The sequence below is a fragment of the Paramormyrops kingsleyae genome, chromosome 2 (assembly GCF_048594095.1).
Source record: "Paramormyrops kingsleyae isolate MSU_618 chromosome 2, PKINGS_0.4, whole genome shotgun sequence".
Classification (NCBI taxonomy): domain Eukaryota; kingdom Metazoa; phylum Chordata; class Actinopteri; order Osteoglossiformes; family Mormyridae; genus Paramormyrops; species Paramormyrops kingsleyae.
The window spans coordinates 22,998,667-23,017,412 of NC_132798.1; the positions used below are offsets into that span (position 1 = coordinate 22,998,667).

The 18,746-nt window shown below is 42.7% G+C and overlaps 1 protein-coding gene across 2 annotated transcripts in view; it reads left to right on the forward strand.

The window, feature by feature from the left end:
* The first annotated feature begins 5,601 nt into the window (after positions 1–5,601).
* Positions 5,602–18,746, forward strand: part of LOC111839234 (guanine nucleotide-binding protein G(q) subunit alpha) — a 29,477-nt gene continuing 16,332 nt past the window's right edge. Inside the window, exon 1 of one of the 2 annotated variants that reach the window (XM_023802935.2) lies at positions 5,602–6,569. In XM_023802935.2, the coding sequence (XP_023658703.1) occupies positions 6,434–6,569 (136 nt within the window). In that variant the 5' untranslated portion in view covers positions 5,602–6,433. Of the gene's footprint in view, positions 6,570–13,211; positions 13,231–18,746 lie in introns of those variants that run through there. The other variant, XM_072708091.1, reaches the window with a different exon arrangement.

Genomic DNA, 18,746 nt, shown 5'->3' on the forward strand with positions numbered 1-18,746 from the left:
CGGCCGCACGCTCCCATCGCCGTGCTCTGTTTACGCGCGCGCCCCCCCGCGGCGACACGAGTGCAGCGCACTGCGCCGCTGTCCCGTTTTTTGCCACGTACGACGGGATGGAGGGGCGGAAACGGGGCGGGGGGACTCAACACCTGCTGGCCAAGCAGGGAAACAACGGATAGAATGGGACAAGACAAGGACCGAACCTGACAATCTTCCATCAGCCCGACTATTAGGGGCCTGGAGCCTATCACTGCTTAGGGGTACACCCTGGACTGGATGCCATTCCGTCACAGGATACAAACTGGCACGCAGACATACATTATTACAAATTTGAGACACCAAGATAAGTATACATCTTTGGATTGCAGGAGGAAGCCCACGTCACACACACAGAGACATGCAGATTCCACAGAGCAGGGAGGGATTTAAACCCTCAGCCTTGGAGGAGTGAAGCAAGTGCTACCAACAGACCTGTTGTGCTACCCATAATAATGTAGTAATAATTCTCATCTGTATCTCTTACTACTGACAGCACCACTGCAACCGAGTAATACTTCAAGACCAGCACTACTAAAATCTAACAAAAGTTTCAGTTATCCAGTTATCTAAATAAATTAATTCCTCATCAGATAAGTTTATTTTAAAGGACATCAGCATTTAATGGCTACATATACAGTGCCCTGTTGAATCATGAGTTACTCTACTTGTTGCCAAACCACCTGTAGGGTTTCTTTTTGTAAAAATGAGTTGTAACTAGGAATGACATACATAAAAGATCTAGGACAAGACACTTGGGTCTGATGCCAGTTTTCTTAATCTTTTAAATAGTTTTTATTACCTTAAATAGGTCACTAAAGTTACAAGTATTCAATAGTTGACTCTGACACACTAATGAATCTCATTTTCATTTTATTAATGTGTCTAAAATAAAATGGCACATCGGGTTGCATTTTTGCTGTGAAGCTTCGGAATCTGGCTCCAGCTATAGCTGTGTGAATTCATACAAGTTTACTCATTGTGGCACCATCGTCACGTTATCCTGGGACTTGATATATTGGTCATATAGTGGATCGGTATCGTCTTTAGTGTGGGAGTCCTGTGATGGGATGTGATGTGAGTAGAGCCCTCACTGTTGTCAATGCAAAACATGATGTCTTAAGGATGTTCTTACTAGTTCAGTGAAGAGCCCTGACTTTGTGATTCATATTGTCAATTCTTCCATTGTACACTCAACTCAAGTCTCTCTGGAATCTGGCATATTTGGTGACATTATAAAGTAAAAGTGTCTCGTCCCTTGATTTTATCTCCAATAGTTACCTACAACAGTCCTTGATCAGTTCATTTTATAGGACCTATTCTCCAGTATTGCTTTATTGATTTCTTTTGAACTTTTCAGAATTTTGTATTTTTTCCAGATTTTTTTTAAACAGTAAATCATTTTACAATTAAGTGTTTCTAAAATGATCATTTTAAAATATAATTTTACGGGTTAGTGTGCAACATATCCCTGTATTTTATCCAAAGGTCGGAAGATCTATCTTCCAAGCATGGAAGACAGATCTTGTGACCTTCTGATAACATAATTCTTATGGTTAAAACAAAAATCTGACAGCTGTGAAGAAAATTGAATTAAAGATCAAAGACATAATTATTATTCTGCATGTGCTCTTCCCAAAATGTTCTATGGTTTTTAGCTTTTACCAACTGATTCGTTTCTAAAATTGAAGCTGCAATTTGCTAGTTATCCACTAGGAGGCGAAAAAATACACAGCCATCCAATTCCAATTTTAGTATACGACGCCAGCACCCAAGATATTCTGAAATAATGCACCTTGTAAAATAATGGGTTAGGGTGGATAGTTATCTATAGTACACTTACAATAATAGACCCTCTTTATTTTTAAATAAAAGTGGAGTTTTATGTCAGGGGGCCAAAATGTGTATAAAAGGGAACAGTTAAGTATTTCCTGCATAATTTGACTTACCCTGCAGGTTTTAGTTCCTAATTCTCAATAGCTGTAAACTTTGGTATACTCTACATATAATGGATGGCACCCCCCCGCCATGGGTTGGCTTCCAGGATAAGCTCCAGACCCCCATGATCCTGCATAGGACAAGTGGGTACAGACGATACATAGATGGATGAATGGATGGATGGATGGCACACACTATGGGCCATATTGGAATAACTCAAGTTATGGCAGTTGAGATCGTCCATCTTGTTGCTCCTCACCCTTTTCCTCTCAAACCTTTTCCTGCATTATGGCCTTTTCCAACGTACTAGGCATTTTCATAATATACCCCAAACAAGATAACCTTATTCTGGTCACATGTGCTCCAAGTGAAACTTGATTTGATCAATAATCCACTTGTTTATTTTCCTGGTGTTCTTTACCAGCAACAGCATTCAATGTCATGGATTTAACACCCCTGAAATCACAGAAAATACCATATTCTGAACAATTTTGATATTTTCTCTTAGGTACATTTTTGAAGATTTCTGTCCGGGTCCTTCATCACTCTGGTACACTCATTTTCATGAGAATATTCCATAGTTTGCTATGATCAACCATAGGCTTCATATTAATCAGTAAATCACATACTTGCCTGCTTGGTTTTTTCAATCATTATCCATTATGACCTGACAATAACGTCTGAGCCTTTCCTGAATCCGGCCTTCCTTTATGGCAGTGATCATAAGGCCTCCTCTTCCTGACATCTTTGTCCTTCTTCCACCTCTGCTTAATCTCTGTGGAGTTGTGAAAAACTGCCGCTGCTTATCCATGTTCATTTCCATCTTCATTGACTTTGCAGATGGTGTTGTAATAGAAAATCATCTATCTCTATACTATACCCTAACCCCAATGACAGGATATTTTTCTATCCTTTGCATGCATTGGTACTGTTTACATGGCCGTGTAAAAAATTCTAAAGACATTGAAAGTTATTGCAGAACATGAATAAAACACTGAAGATTGATGTACTGTTGATCTTACATTCCAGCAAAACCACTGGACCACGTTAGAAATTCATATACATATTTGGTGATTGTTGCTTTAGATATGTCCTTCATGGATTAATGGAACTGACATGAGCAGGGAAAACTATTTGTTAGGGTTAACTTGGTGGGGAACTGGAGTCTTGGCCTTTGGTCGTCTCCATCCTAATAAGGACTGGTACTTATTGAATCATCATAAATACATGTCATACATATTTTGAAGCAAATTATGTATCAAGAGAAGAAGTGGGAACAGGAAAAAGGAGGCTGAAACACAGCTGTCAAGTCCAGCAGCATTGAGCATTACGGTTAAAAATGAAGAGCTCGTGAAAGAGCAAATGAAATACAGCAGGCAAACTGACAACAAGAATATCCCATGATCTTCCAAAATATGTTGGAAAATAAAAGTGAAATGAAACAATAGACATTTTGTTGTTTTTTTGATCCAGGCGACGTAGTTCTTCTAGGGTTCCTACATAAATCCTGGCGCAGGATCACTTATGCTTCTTTAAGTGCCAACAGCGAGAACAGTGACTCAATAGAAATATTGTGCAATAAACTTGCATGACAAACACAGCCTTCATCAATATATCAGAAAGACATGACGGGCAACAGTTTATCTAATGTTTCATAACCATCAGAGATTTTGAACAGCTCTGGGAGGTCTAGTGTGTAACAAATTCACAGAGGCTTCTTTTACATTATGCAACTGGGTGAAACAGTATTTCATGTGCTTCCCTACTCATCCCATGACATGCCGCCTTATTGCATGTGTGCGAAACTCAGCGAACACTGTGCACACGGGCGGGCCGGCCTTCCCAGGAATGCCGCTGGCTGCGGGATGAATGGGAAGTATTGTAATTATGCAATGAGGCAGCAGGACAAGGAAGCTGAGAACTCTGGTTATAATGTGAAAACATGTGCGCATCTGAACAAGCACAAATACAGCTCAGTCTAGCATTCACCATTTTTAATGAATAAAGGGTTGAAATCCACAGATATCTTTAAAAAAAAAATCACATCCTATATTTGTTTGTTCTTGAAATGTCTTCTGAAGACCCTCTTGACTTGTCATTTCTAGGGGTGGAGGATTTTTGGACTGAATGTCCCCAGTTTGTGCTGAATGTCCCCAGTTTGTGCTATGCTTATGCACCTATGTCCAGTCATTTACGTGGAAACATTCGGCTGTCTAATCATAAAACTGCAGATAGAAAATTTAAATTAACTTGGTAAGTCCCCATGTGGTTGCGGAGTTGGAAATAAGTCATTGTTTTAAACATTCATTTAGTACAAGTGACAAGATGCTTGTAATATCATTTACAGTCGTAAAGCGGGTCAACGACTGTCAGCGGTGGAAAAGGTTTTCTTGATGACTTATAACCACAGAACGTCTTCTGCATCAAAGGCTACAGACATTCATGACAAATTTAGAAGACTTGCTTCCCAGATTAAAGCTTATATGGCTGGATTCATATATCATTCTTTATTGACTATGGTACTTTGCACTTCGTTTATGACATCACAACCTGCTCTTCGTTCACAGAAAAATCTTGTCTACACTAAAGACCAGGAAGCAGTAATGTAATAATTTTTGCACCTTTCAGTTGATATAGTTAGGCTGTATATGACACTGGCAACATTGTCAAACAGTGGAGGCTGTCTCTGCACTGCTTCTTTCTGAATGTAATTCAACAGGGTCACCAGTTACGATATCTTCATTGTCACTGTATGGATCTTCCTGTTTAAGCTGCTATAAAAACTGTACTAACAAAACAAAATTAAAGGGAAAAAAAAGAATAAAATAAAACTTGCCATTTATCGTTCTTGTGTCCTTGACAGGCTGCTATTCAGCCCCTTATTATATCCTCATGACTCAAATTTACCTCTAATCATCGTGGTGCTTTAGCTGTGTAATAAAAACATGTATCTTTTAAATTTAGTATCACATTCTAAAAAAACAAATAGTAACCTATCATTTAATTAGAAACTGCTTGATACATCATACAATGTTACTTTTTAAACGCAAATGAAGCCTGTGCTTAGCTTCAGCCATACTGGACACATCTTTAGCATCCTGTATTACTTAAATCCATGTCCATAATATGCACAATTGATTTGTAGTATTTTTTTAAATATAATTTTGTATGATTTTGTCTTTGGCCATACTTTACTGCTTCTATTCTGATGGTTCTGGGCCAACACTGAAAGTTTTGTCCCAAGTATTGATTTGAAAATCGGGTTGGATGACAAAAAAGGCTTGCCAAATAAACAGCCACTACTAGTTAGCAGCTTGAAAAAAAATTCCAGTTCCTTGACCACAACACCATCTAGTGTTTGCAACCCGTAATACATCCTATAAACGAACCCTATATTAAAAGTTTAGTTTCTTGATTTTTGATATAATAATGTATGATAAACACCATCAACACGGACATGATTACACACGAGGTAGACCTCAGTAAGCGTCACTTCTTTTCACGAGTTTGTGTGTTTTAAATGTAAAAGCGGATGCAGACATCTGGGCACTAAAGAGAGTTTTGTCATCCACAGTTTCCCACTTCTGTACGCGTGTGCTCGCCGTTCCTGTCAGCTACTCCCCTCCCCAACGTCACTTTGCCACGACTGGATGGTGTCTATAATAAAATTACATGCATGCAATCGAGGGAGAGGGGACAGAAAAGGAAGAATTTTTAAAAACCAAACAAAAGGCACCAAATGCAAAAATCATCAGACGTGACTGTGCTCGCCATATATTTCCTGGATATTGGTCATTGCTGTTCTGTGAGACGTGCCTGAGGTTGTGGTATTTTTTTCTTGGGTTTTCCAGCTGGAGATAACTGTATTCCTGTCAAGCGGATTGGAGTGAAAGTCCGCCATATTCTGCCTTACCACGCCCGGGAGTCTAGCAACTGAGAGGGGAAAAGCATAGGCATTTGTTTGTGTATTTTCGTGCTGATATAGAAACGGAAAATATAGATATTTAACAGTTCGCATTTATATAAAGAAAGAAAGCAAAATAAAGTGAGTGGAATGGCAAGAATGGAAGTCCATAGCAAGACCTCATAGAAAGGCTACGGCTGTTTCTTAAAAGGATCTGTTGCTCAAATCCAGAAGGAAAGGCTGATTAGCTCTATTAAGATATTTACAAGGCAAGCAGGACTCTTAGAGTCACTGTCTGCCAACAGTCGGCTGGAAAGTGAAACGAAACGGGGGAGGGGGGGCTCCTATAACTTAAATGCATATTTTCTTTTTTCCTTTCTCCATGTTCTCCTTTTATCGTGACCGTGTCCATGTTTTTCCGGTATCTGGACAGAGGTGCGCCTTCTTCGACCTGGCGGAGGGTTTGAATGTTTTCTTTTGATTCGTACCACAGCCAGCACTGAATACATCGGCGACGAAGCACTAAAGCAAAGGTTTATTTTTTGGGGAGGGGGGGCAAGAATGACCCTGCAGTCCATCATGGCGTGTTGCCTTACTGAAGAGGCGAAAGAAGCCAGGCGGATCAACAACGAGATCGAGAGGCAGCTCCGCCGGGACGAGAGGGACGCCCGCCGGGAGCTGAAGCTGCTGCTGCTGGGTAGGACGCGGGCGGCTTTTCACGGCGAAATCATTTCACTCTTAGTTGATACTGTGATGCGGCTTTCGGTTGTTTACACTAAACGGCACCGCATACAAATCAGATAGTTTGAAGAAGGAAAAAATCATGTCACTGTACGCGTGTGAATGCGCGAGTCTTAAAACTTACTTATGTGAATGGAGGCTGTAGAAATACGCGTTTTCACCGGATCTCCTGTAACGTTTGTGTAACGAGTATATAACAGTGTAGCAGGTGGTTTCCGCCCTTATTTTGAAAGGCCAAAGTCTGGGCATTTGTGGACTGCAATTTGAGTAAAAAAATAAATAAATACGCGCTTTAAGTGTCTACGAGGGGCTCTGGCTCTTACGTGATTTCCTAATTTGCAAGCCCATGTTTATTTAACGTGTGTTTATCTGAAAACGTGTTTTAGCACTTAAACACCTCGAGTGTGTAACTTCGAGTCCTCTAGTCAGCGCCGCTCCGCTTCCCATCGAATCCCTCGCAGTGATACAGTAACGCGCCTGACTTCGCTCCGGATACTTGGCGAACTCTCTTTAGTCCGGAATGATATTCATGGTTTGACATTAAAGGGGAAAAACTTGTTCTCGTGAAATCATAAAAATGAATATAACTAGCAGAAGTGGTCCCAGTCGCTATTTAAACCGCCGGTTTAGTTTTGTGACCCCGCAGTAGTTTGTACGTTTATTTCACACCGTATCCGACACTCAAGTCAAAGGGAAAATGAAAGGATCAGGCCGTGTTGCTCATCATTTTCCTGTGGCTGATTTGTTTTTCAGAAGAAGTCGATCAGGTTGTTTTTAAAGTGGGCTACAAATTTCACTCCGTGATGTTTATACATTTTATATACAAGTATAGGTTTCTTTAGCAGCCTTAAAAAATGTGAAAGTAACTCCATATCAAATGAATTCGGAGTATCTGTCCACATTACGCACAAACGCACGCTATACAATCACACTTCAGTACGGCGATTTAAACTAATTAAACTGTCAAATTTGAATCCTTTAGTTATAAAATGTAGGACTATATGGAACTTTTTGTATTGTTTTAGGGAAAGAAGTTGAACTTTTATTCCTTTTGGGTTGAATACTGTTTTCTCTACAGCGTAACCTTTTGTGTTAATAAGAGGACCTTCACCAACTTGTCTGTCATCGCCTGCTGCTTATGCAAGGATGCAGCATATAAGCAGCCCGGAGTGAAACATCAGTCGTGTGCGGGGCCCAAACAATACGGCTGCTTGTTAATTTGTTTATTTTATGTAATGAGGAGAGTGAACAGCCTAATTAGAATCTTCGTAATGGGGATAAAATGTAGGTGGTTCAATAGAAGAGCCAAAAAGTAATGTTTTATTCATAACGTGTAATGGGAATGGTATAATTTAGCTATTTACAGGCCTGGTCATCTGTTACAGCCGAGAAGCCAGGTGTCTCTGTACAGAAGCATTCTTTTAAAAGGGAAGGGAAAATGGTGCGTTTTCAGAAAATATCCCCATCCCATGGCCAAGCAAGGAAGGCAATGGATGTCCCTTGCTGTTGGGGCAGGAAGTTTAGGCCGCTGGGATAGCAATTCATTTTGGATGCTGTTACTGAAGAGTCCACTTACCTTGAACTTGCATGGTACGGGATTCTGGATGCTGCCCTGAGATTTGTGGGGAGACATTGTAAGAAGGGATATGAGACAGATTGAGATATGATGATGAGCCCATTACCTGGTCTTAAGTACCTGAGTACAGAGTGTGATCTATGTTCCTTCATAGTCCCTGTCAAGAGCCTGTGGAAGGCTTCTTGATTCAATGTGGAAGTGAGGTTGTGGTATTTTTTTCTTGGGTAGGACACCATTTCTCAAGCTGGTCGTCAGGCACCCCCAGGCGAGCCACATTTTTGCTCCCTGCCAGAGAGTCCACATTTTTGTAGGGAGCGAAAACGTGGACCGTCTGGATGTCCTCGAGGGCTGGTTTTGAGGAGCACTGGTGTAGCAGATCCTCCCCCCTGTACTAGACTTGGCCTTTCTGTTAAATCCGCCTCTTACTGCAGTGTCTTTCCGAGGCGTGACTTCTTACCAGTCACCGGGGGGGTTTCTCATCCTGTTAACATTTATTGTCTTAATATGGATCCAGTTTCAATCAAAAGCAGTATCAACAGTGTGAGTGGAGAGAGGAGGGGAGGGGAAGCTGTGGAGGGTGGGGTGCAGCTAGATACAAGTGGTCATTACTGTGGTCAGGCAGTGCTGAGCAGTGCAGGTTTATCTGGCCTGTAGGCAGTGCAGTGCTGAGCAGTGCAGGTTTATCTGGCCTGTAGGCAGTGCAGTGCTGAGCAGTGCAGGTTTATCTGGCCTGTAGGCAGTGCAGTGCTGAGCAGTGCAGGTTTATCTGGCCTGTAGGCAGTGCAGTGCTGAGCAGTGCAGGTTTATCTGGCCTGTAGGCAGTGCAGTGCTGAGCAGTGCAGGTTTATCTGGCCTGTAGGGCTCTCACTGATTTTTTTTTTTCTAATATTAGTTTTTTTGTTTGTGTTAGTTGTAAGTACTGTTACCATTTTAATATTAAGATAAGATAAGATAATCCTTTATTAGTCCCACAAGTGGGAAATTTGCATCGTCACGGCAAGTGGACAGTACAAGATAAGAGCAAAAATGAAAAACGATAGAATAGAAACTATACCAGCAGTTCAGTATAAAAAGTACACTATTCAAAGTAATGTTTCCACCTTGGTCTTCTTTCTTATCTATTTGGGCCCTTCTTATAACACATTGCCTGCAGTTATTTACTTACTTTCTGGTCTTACGTTTTCAACAAAGGATCAGCAATCAAAGGGTTTTTTTTTTTTTTTTTTTTTTTTTTTTACACTAATTACACTGTTACACTAATTACACCAGATTGGAGACACGCACATGCGGTACAGCTTGTATTTCAATCCAATAATAGCAAAAGCAGCTCTCTTTCAGTGAGAGGAAGAATGAAAGGTTTAGAAGATAAGATCTCAGTAGGCTGAACGTTACGTTTATGTAAGTAAAGCTGTTCATATTATTTAATGTGTTTGAAACACAAAAAGCATTAAAAAGATTCTCCTCTAAGGCAGTTTTCTTGATGAAACGTGCATCCCCCCCCCTCAGATCCAGTTGTTCTGCAGCGGTCAGCTTGGCTTTTTTGTGTCTTGATTTGGCTCTAGCCTCTAGCAGACAAAGCTGGGGTGGCGGCCAGACTTGGCATGCATGTACGGTTTTGGCTGCACCTTCAGCGGGGTGCGGTGGCTTTTCATTGGGTACATGGCTGAGGGCCACGTTTCTGCAGGTTATCCCGCTTGCTTCTGGGACAGAATCACAGCAGCGTCCACTTGTGGCTGAATGCTGCTTTTTAACTATTATTTTCTGCCTTGTATCTGGTATGAAACCAGATGGCGTAAATGGTCCTGCCGGCTGCCTGTCCGAGGTGCTCGTTGATTGCAGATCACCAGACAGAGCAGGTCTGCAGCCTTTCAGCCCATTAGGACTCAGATTTCTTTTGGCATTCATAAAGTGACCAGACTTTTTTTTTTATCAATTAATTTACAAAAATAAAACGCCACACAACTATGTATTTGCTGGTGCTGTGTGAGAGAGAAACCATGCTGCCTCACTATGTGCTTGTGTGCGCTTTCTTTAAGTGTATTACCTGAAACCGTGATCACAGCCATGATTATATGACATTGCTTTGCTGGAACAGCGTTGGTTCTGTGGCTTTTGTTTGAAGTATGCGGCCATCTTAATTCTCCTATCCATGGTCATGGTGTTAGGATGACATTTTGTTGGCCTACTTTGTAGCTATGTGACTCTGAAGCCCTCCGCCTTACCTTTTGGCCTGTGCCTGGTTGAAAATGAACATGTACTTTGGGTCGTGCTGCTCCTTTACTTTCCCACCAAAGGCTCCTTATAATGTAGCCTAGCTAGCTTGTAGCATTGTTGGGGATGGCCATCAGGATGTGCTGAGTAGATGGTAACTCTTGTGGAAAGATTGTGCTTTACCTCGCGAAAGGGATTTGATTCATGATGAAAATCTGCAGCTGTCTTTCCACGCAAACCTGGGCCCACATCAGACTCACGTTTTTATCCAGGTGAATATTCAGGTGCCGCTGCTCTACTGATCGTTAATATACACAAACCTCCTTTGGGGCAGCCTCTCCCATGGCAGACGACCCCGCTAATTTCGCATGAGAGGCATCATTCAAAAAGAAACATCCACAGTAATCTCAATTTAAGGCTGTCATTTCCAAAAAGCACACCTAAATGTCACCTCTTACCACTCCCACCCGTACTTCAGACACCCAGGAGTAAACTTCCCCATAAACACATTACAACCATTAATATGCATTTACTTATGTATTTTTCTTTTATTTGTTTTTGGGCATGACAATAATTGAGCCATGTCTGTTGTTATGCCATGTGATCACCAATGAGGAACTGATTGTAAACAATTAGACTAACCTAAGGAAAGAGCATAATGGCCTTTGTTTTCTGCTGAAGTGATAAATGCCATCTTTCTGTATGCGGAGAGACTGGCTCTGGGTATAAATGGTGCACTGTGATGTCACAAATACTTTGGCACAATAATGGTCTGATGGCTGCCATCTCCTCCTCTGTCTTATTCCTGGAATGTTTAATGTTTGTGTCTTGCACGATGGTCGTCTACAGTCAATGTGACGTTCTTCATTGTGAAAAATGACGTGCTTATCAGGTGTTTAAAGAGACACCTGATGTAAATGTCCCGCAGACGTGGTGGAATGATATGTTACCTGGTGTTTGGACACATTACACCCTGCTCGGTGAGGGGAGGGCGGCGGAGGGGAGTTTCTGGGGGCTTTTTCCTTATCCACTGATGCTCATTACTGTCCACAAGGGTTATCAGCCCCTTTTCCTAGCTGTATGACTGCATTTTCCCCTAATGACATGTTTCCCCCAGGTAATGTTTCATTAGCTGTCATCTTCAGGAGTGATTTTTTAAAATTATTCTGGCTCCTCAGAACGGATCGCTCTGCCTTGGCCTCCTCCCTTACGGATCCCTTTCTCCACCCATAGCCGATCCCCTCTTATCCTAGACGGACGACCATTTTGCATGCTACTGTTTTTCTACACTTTTGTAATTATTAAGGTGCATTACTGCGGCCAATGCGTGGTTGCCTTATCGATCTTGCCGCATTCCCTTTGTCTTGCACCCCTCACGTTCCAACTTTACCCGCGTGTGCAGATTGTCCACGCTGCTGTAATATAAACACGCCGTGGTCCCGCACCCATCGGAAGATGTTTGGTCAGTTTTGAAAAAGCTTTTGTGAGCCTAGTCAAGGATAACCCTTCCTGTATCAACATGAGATCTTCTGTTTGCTGTTCTCCTCTCCAGACGCTGGAAGGGAGTTGCTTTTTGCCTTTAGCTGTGGTGCATCAAGCCAGCGTCTCACATTACTCTGACTGCACTGTTGGGACGTAGCTGATGCACTTAACCGCTGTAGTCCTGCGCCGAGCTGCGCGGTTCTTGTAACGTGTAATGCGCTGTGCCTGGGCGCACGGCGTGGACCAAAGTTCAGGTCGTGCCGCTGTGCACACTGGACCCATGTAGACCCGGCTTAAGGAAGACTCTGTGTCTTGATGCATAGTTGATTTATTGACCTGGAGTGAGCTGTTGTGTAATTTTGTGTAAGTAATCTATGTAAATAAAGCTAAAGGTCCGGTGTCACTGAACACCTATGACCGCAAACCATAAGTGATATTCCGTAAAAGCCGTTGTTTTAGCACCTGTCTGTATCTGTAAATGGACAATTCGGGGCCAAAAGCTAGATTCGAGGCCCAGAAAGGTGTGACACATGTCGCCGGGACTGTCTCGACGTGTCTTAATATAACGGTCTGTCCCTTGACGTGACCGAGCGATGGCACTGCCCCGCTTTAAACGGCGCCCTTTTCTCTGTGATGGGTGGGCTTCTCAAGTGCAAGAACCCGTTTGATGGTGGCGAGACTTTGCCATGCTGTGAATTTCGTCGTTAGTTGGCGTGGGCCGAGGTGCGGTCAATCTCCTTCTGACGGGAACATCCTGCAGGAAATGACAAGCTGAGAACTGCCCCCCAGGTGGCCAATGGGAGGATGCTGCTTTAGCCTGGCGTCAGGCTGTGTTGTTTGAAGTGACCGTTTGAACTTGTTTTTCCTGTAGGCTGTGATGGCCAAGAGCAACCTCACAACGTGGGGATTCTTATCCTAGAGTAAATAAGTACATTTCACACGCACCCCTGTGAGAGGGGAAGGGCATCACAGTCAAAGGAAGCAATATATGCCAGCGGAAGTGATAGTTTAAGGGCTGTATATAAACCAGGTTTTTTAAGAGGGAAAAAAAAGGCTAAAAAGGAAATTTTCTTTCCGGAGTTCATTTTAAATGTTATCTAAAGTATCCAGAGTGGAGGTTCAGTATAGGAGCAGGATACATGACTGACTGAGGAACATGGATGCAGAGTCAGACTCGGAAACTGCATAAGTGCTGCGTCGTTTGCTCGAAAGATGCAGGCATGGCTGTGTGAGTGAGCGGGAGTGAGCGGGAGTGAGCGTGGGACCAAAAGGCAGCGACTGAAATGCTTCGTCTGCGTCAGGGGACTCCAGCTCCAGTCCTGGAGAGCTACTGTCCAGCAGGTCTCAGGTAAATACCAGGAACAGGTGTGGCTCATCGGAAGCCAGGTAGGATAGAATACCTACTGGATAGTAGCTCTCCAGGACCGGAGTTGGAGACCCCTGGTCTAAAAAAATGGTGTTTTCATATTTAGAAAGAATGTTCACTGCTAGATTTTATTTCTTTTAACTCGATTGTAATATTGAAAGTGCTGAATATACTGAATGTGCAACTTGTTGCTCTGCTTTCTCTGTAGCCCATTCAGCCACGCACTGGGGGAAGGTTCCTGGAAAGGAGGTGGCCAATAGGGTGGCAGGACAGGGGGCGATGGCCACTGCAGGGTTTTTTTTTTTTTTTTTGGATGCTGTTAGTATGATGTTATTGGTGCAATTCAGGTTCTTTGCCGAATGTGCAGGTTCTCTACTAGAGATCCAGTGTTTCTGATTGAAGCGCTTTACTCAAGCGATAGGTTTAGCGGGTGTGCAAGCCTTACATCATATGGACCTCGTATGGTGTGTGTGTGTGTGTGTCATCCCCAGACAAAGTTTAGAACACGTTCTGCATATCTTTGTGGGCACCGTGCATTCATTTCTATGGGCACAACCTTAATCCCAACAGTGTCGACCTTAACCGCTACCCAGCCCTAACCTTAACCAGAAGTAACCAAGCAAAATACAAGGCTTTTGGCATTTTCAGTTTTTTAATTGTAGTCACAGATTTTTATAAAATAGAATTTCCCCTTATGGGGACTGAGAAAATGGTCCCCACAATATCAGAATAACTGGTTTATGTCACGTTGTGGGGACATTTGTTCCCCACACTGTAATATATACATAACACACACACACACACACACACTCTCTGTCCTGCTAATGATCCTGATGCTTTTCCGGTGGCCAGTCTGCCGATCCGTGGAAGGCAGTAGTAGGAGCTGATTGATGGTAATTATTAACTTTCCGCCCCTTCCAGAGAACGTACTTGTACTGAGTGATTAAACGGCGTGGGGGGAGGTGGGGGCTCTGCTGCAGTGTGCACTCATTCATGTTGTTCTCAGTCTGAGGGTTTCTCTCTCTCTCTCTCTCTCTCTAATGAGTCATCGGCAGCGTCTCCATCTGCCCTCCATCTATAGCTCCATCTGCTGTGACTGTGTGATACCTTTGCTGCTTGCCTGCCGTTCTTCGGAGGCCGTCTTTTGCAGCCTTTCTGCGCCAGCTGTGCCCCCTTTTTTATTACCAGGTGTCATTAAGTCGACACCAACTTTTGGCAACCGTGTGGTCTCTCTCCCTTCAGCTGATCTATCTTCTGTTTGGTCCTCACAGCGGCGCATCGTTGTCACGGTTGAGCCTGATACCCGAATCTTCAGTACTTGTCGGAGGCACCATTCATTATAAATATAAATATATTCTGTTTTTTCAGAATGGGAATAAATGATAAAAAGTGTTTTTCATTAAATTAAACATCAATTCAGACTGCCTCTACCTAAGCCAGAGTTGGCTTTTGTCGGCTTTGTCACCGGAAAAATATAAGTAAGCTGGATTGATGGTCTGCTGGCTTATCAGCTAACCAGCTTTGCTTGTAAATTCATTTTGGATGATTTCCAGTAGCTGAGTAGCTGGCAAAATATGTAATATGTAAAGCTATGTGTACATTTTCAGTTTAAACTTAATAGAACAAAAATTAGCAGAATACCTTTTAAATATTATTAAATGTAGATTTTTCTTTGTTACTCGGCCCATACGTAGGGTGATTATCCACACTTGTTTGGATGCGATTATGACACACCAGGGCTCCAGATGGCGACTAAAATGGTCGCCAATGCGACTTGATTTTCTATTTTGCGACTAGTTTTTTCATTCTAGTCGCCGGTGGCAACTCTCTCTCTGAATCTAAGAAAAGTTTTAAAATTAAAGCAGCAGAAACGGCTTTTAATTTTGTGCGGACACTCTCAGCCCGCGTCTACCTTTCCTATAACACTATCACGTGATTAAAACCAAACCTAAGGGAGGCACCATCTGACACGCCCACTCTGCTTCAAATGTCATCTCGCTAACTGCTGCGATAAGGGATCCGAAATAGAAGAGAATCGGGCCACGACTACTCCTCTAATTCCGTCCTAACTTTCCACGTAACACGCCAAATGTTCTAAGTTTCCATGTAACACGCGAAATGGCCAAACGAAAAATTTCTGACTTTTTCTCAATGCCCACTCGTCCAAATCCTGCCTTGTCTACTTCTGAACGAACCGAAGATAATTCAGTCAGTGGGTTATCTGAGGTACAGCCACCGGCGTCCGGAAATGTACAGTTATTAAAGGATGACAACTCCGTCCCGTTAGCAAAGTCTTCTGCGCCCGCAGCTCCGACGCCTGGGACACAGTTTAAAGCGGCTTGGTTACAGGAGTTCGTTTGGTTACGGTATGCAGCTTTTGTGCGCAAGCCGGACAAGAAATTGCTGGTTAAACAGAATTCATTTGTGGTACGAGCCATTTTAAAAAGGAAACTATGAAAAAGCATGGTGAGAGTAAGAAACACAACAATGTCAGAGTATTGCTTATTAGTAAACATTTGCAATGTTCAAATTTATGTGTCATTTATTCTTCTGTTATTATTTTTTATAAGACCTTGCAGAGGACACTAGTCCGCAAGTGAAATAGCCCAGATAGGAGAAAGGAAAGGCAGTGTGAGGTAGACCAAAGAAATAAATAAACAATACAAGTAAATATTAGTTGTTTATTTCACATTTGGCATGCGGTAGAGATTATGGCTCCCAAAAAAAGCATTTGGCTCCTAAATATTTTGGGTTTAGGAGCCAATGGCTCCCAAATTTTTTTGTTCTGTCTGGAGCCCTGCACACTGTAATTTACCCTGAAAAGTTATGACAATCACAGTGGAAAAATGTTTTTTTTTTCTGTGTGAGGGGAGGGGCGTAAGTACTGTGTGCTGATTTAAAATATAAATGGCTTCCTTGTGCAACCTATGACTTGTATTTTATTAAATAAAACGGGTTCCAAGTGGAAAGTCCCCGTATCAAGAGTATGAGAGGGAAAATTAAATTACAGAAATCTATTTGGGACAGTAGATGGAAAGCATGTTTTGCATGTGTTTGTGCGCGTGTTTGCAGAACCTTTTAGTGTTTAATCGCATCACATGCCTTTTTAACCTAAATAATTTCTGTCCAGATTGCAATTTATTTGCATCCCTGAAGAGCCTTCCGCTAAAATGCGACCCGTGCGGCAGACGGTAGCCAGCAGAAGTGCGTGTTCCCTTCTTGCCGACGACAAGGAGCTCCCGTTAGTGCTTCAGAGTTTGCCCATTTTCTGACGGTGGGGTCGCAGAGGAAGCCTGGCGTGCTGGCGTCTATCCACTGGGCGCGGCCGCTGTGCCGCTGCATCGTAAGCAGAAGGGCGAGGGAATGCCTGTGGTCAGGGGGCCAGGATGAGCCTGATGGAAGCTCTTCTGATCGTCCTGCTTGAGGCGACGGCTTCTGATGAGAGACGTGGCGTGATGTGGAGCTACCCAATTAGTCCTACCCACAGGGAGAATGGCTTCCGGCTAACAGGCTTTTGACTGGATGTCTGCTCGTATACCAGTGGCTGCTGGGAGGGGGGTTTGCTGACACCTGAGGTTTAGAGTGCTTCTTACTGTCACAAGTACGAGCTCGGTAAAAGCGGAACCATTCTGACCACATTCGTGTTTCATGCAGTAATAGATTTAAATGAAAACAATAAAGCTGACTTGTCTTGCATGTGTGGAACATCCAGGGTCCTCTCCTGCGAGGCCTGCAGCTGTCACCGGAGCCATCTGAGGGCGCATGCTGGATGGAAGCGAGAAAGCATGGTTACTCTTTACTGCAGATGGTCCGTGTCTATCTTTTTTCGTCCTGCGTGCCTATTATTATTTGCCCTTTATCACACACATTTTTATACATTCCTATATATCCTGGATATTGCTAAAATAGTGAACGGCATACACAAACAATCAATGAGAAGTTTTATTTCCTTATTTGGTCTTAACCAATAGTTGGTGGTTTTGTAAATTTTCCCAGGATGCATTTTGTCTGTACTGGGGCTGCTTAAGTTTTTATAGCACCAAAGACGTGAGGAGATCATGGTGGACAGCTCTTCTTCCATTCCTGTAAATGTATAGGACTGTTCCTAAATCTTCTGCATGAGTCAAGAATGATTGAAATAACTAAAATAATACTGTCTGCAAAGTGCTAATAGAATTTTAGCCAAAACGCGACCTGATGATGAAGGTGGAGCAGGCAGATGTAATGCAGTTTGTTTATGAAAAACTGAATTGTCTGGTTACAAACAAGCCATTAAATGTAATTTCAGCAGACATTTCATTTTAGTGCCAGGTAAGAGCTGAGTTTATCAAAATGACAATGATGGTGATGAGCCCGCTCTGGGCTGAGAGCTTGGCAGGCACGCAGAGTGAGCAGGTGAGAATTGGGACGGGCAGGTAGTAACCTTAACACGCTGGACAGCAGTTTCAGCTGAAGGCGAAAAAAAAAACGATACTGTGGCAGGTAGAAAATGTAGAATGTTTTATATAATGTAAATTGCATCAGATGGCAGTTAATATACTGCATATTCAATACATTTTAATGGTGCTGTGAATATAGAGGGAGATGGAGCTTTATTGGTTATAAAGGAAGTGCAATTTGCTAAGCTGTCGCTCGCTAACTGAGTGAAAATAGGAGCAGCAAAATGCATTATTCATGTTTTTAATTTGCAGCTACAGCAGTACCTCATCATTTCATGCTCATTAGTCCTTAATTTAGATTCTCCGGCCCCGTGTGGGTTTTTAAATCATTTTTTTGCAGCAGCTCCTCTTGACACACTGGAACATTTTTCTTCTACAAAAGCGAAATGCATTTGCTGCTGTACCATTCCCGGTGTGCCTGTCTACTCCGTCCCCAGCCCAGTCGTGTGGGTTTCATTCAGGTAGTCTTATTTCTTTGTGAAGGTCATCACTGGGCTTTCAGCCGATGAACTCTGATAAACTCAGTAATAATAATAATGATACTTTATTGATCCCTGTGGGGAAGTTCTCTTTACTCGTCTCCGAACTGCTCTCTGTAGGTGGGAGCAAGCTGGCCTTGAAGGGCAGCTACCCAGGGAGCTGGGGGGTTAAGGGCCTTGCCCAAGCACCCGCAGACATGCTGAGGCCGGGTTTGAGCTGGTGACCTTCTGATCACAGGCACAGAGGCTTAGCCTGCTGATCCACACACTGCCCCAAGCGTGGGTACTTGTATTGCTCTTTATTTGATTTTGTCCTGTTTGATAGAGTGGTGCAAATGTATAATTGTAACTAGTGCCTAATAACCTCGATTGTCAGTGATGAGCATGAAGTTCATGCAGTTACAACATCAGAACAGATTATAAACACCTGAGATGTAAATATGTTTTATCTTTGTGCCACTTCATGTTTTATATTGGTTTGACTCACTTAATGTCACTATAACTGTCCATTTGATTTTTGTTGTAATTATTGTCGGATGTCTGCAGTACTAAAGCTTTTCATTTGGTAGGATATAACCAT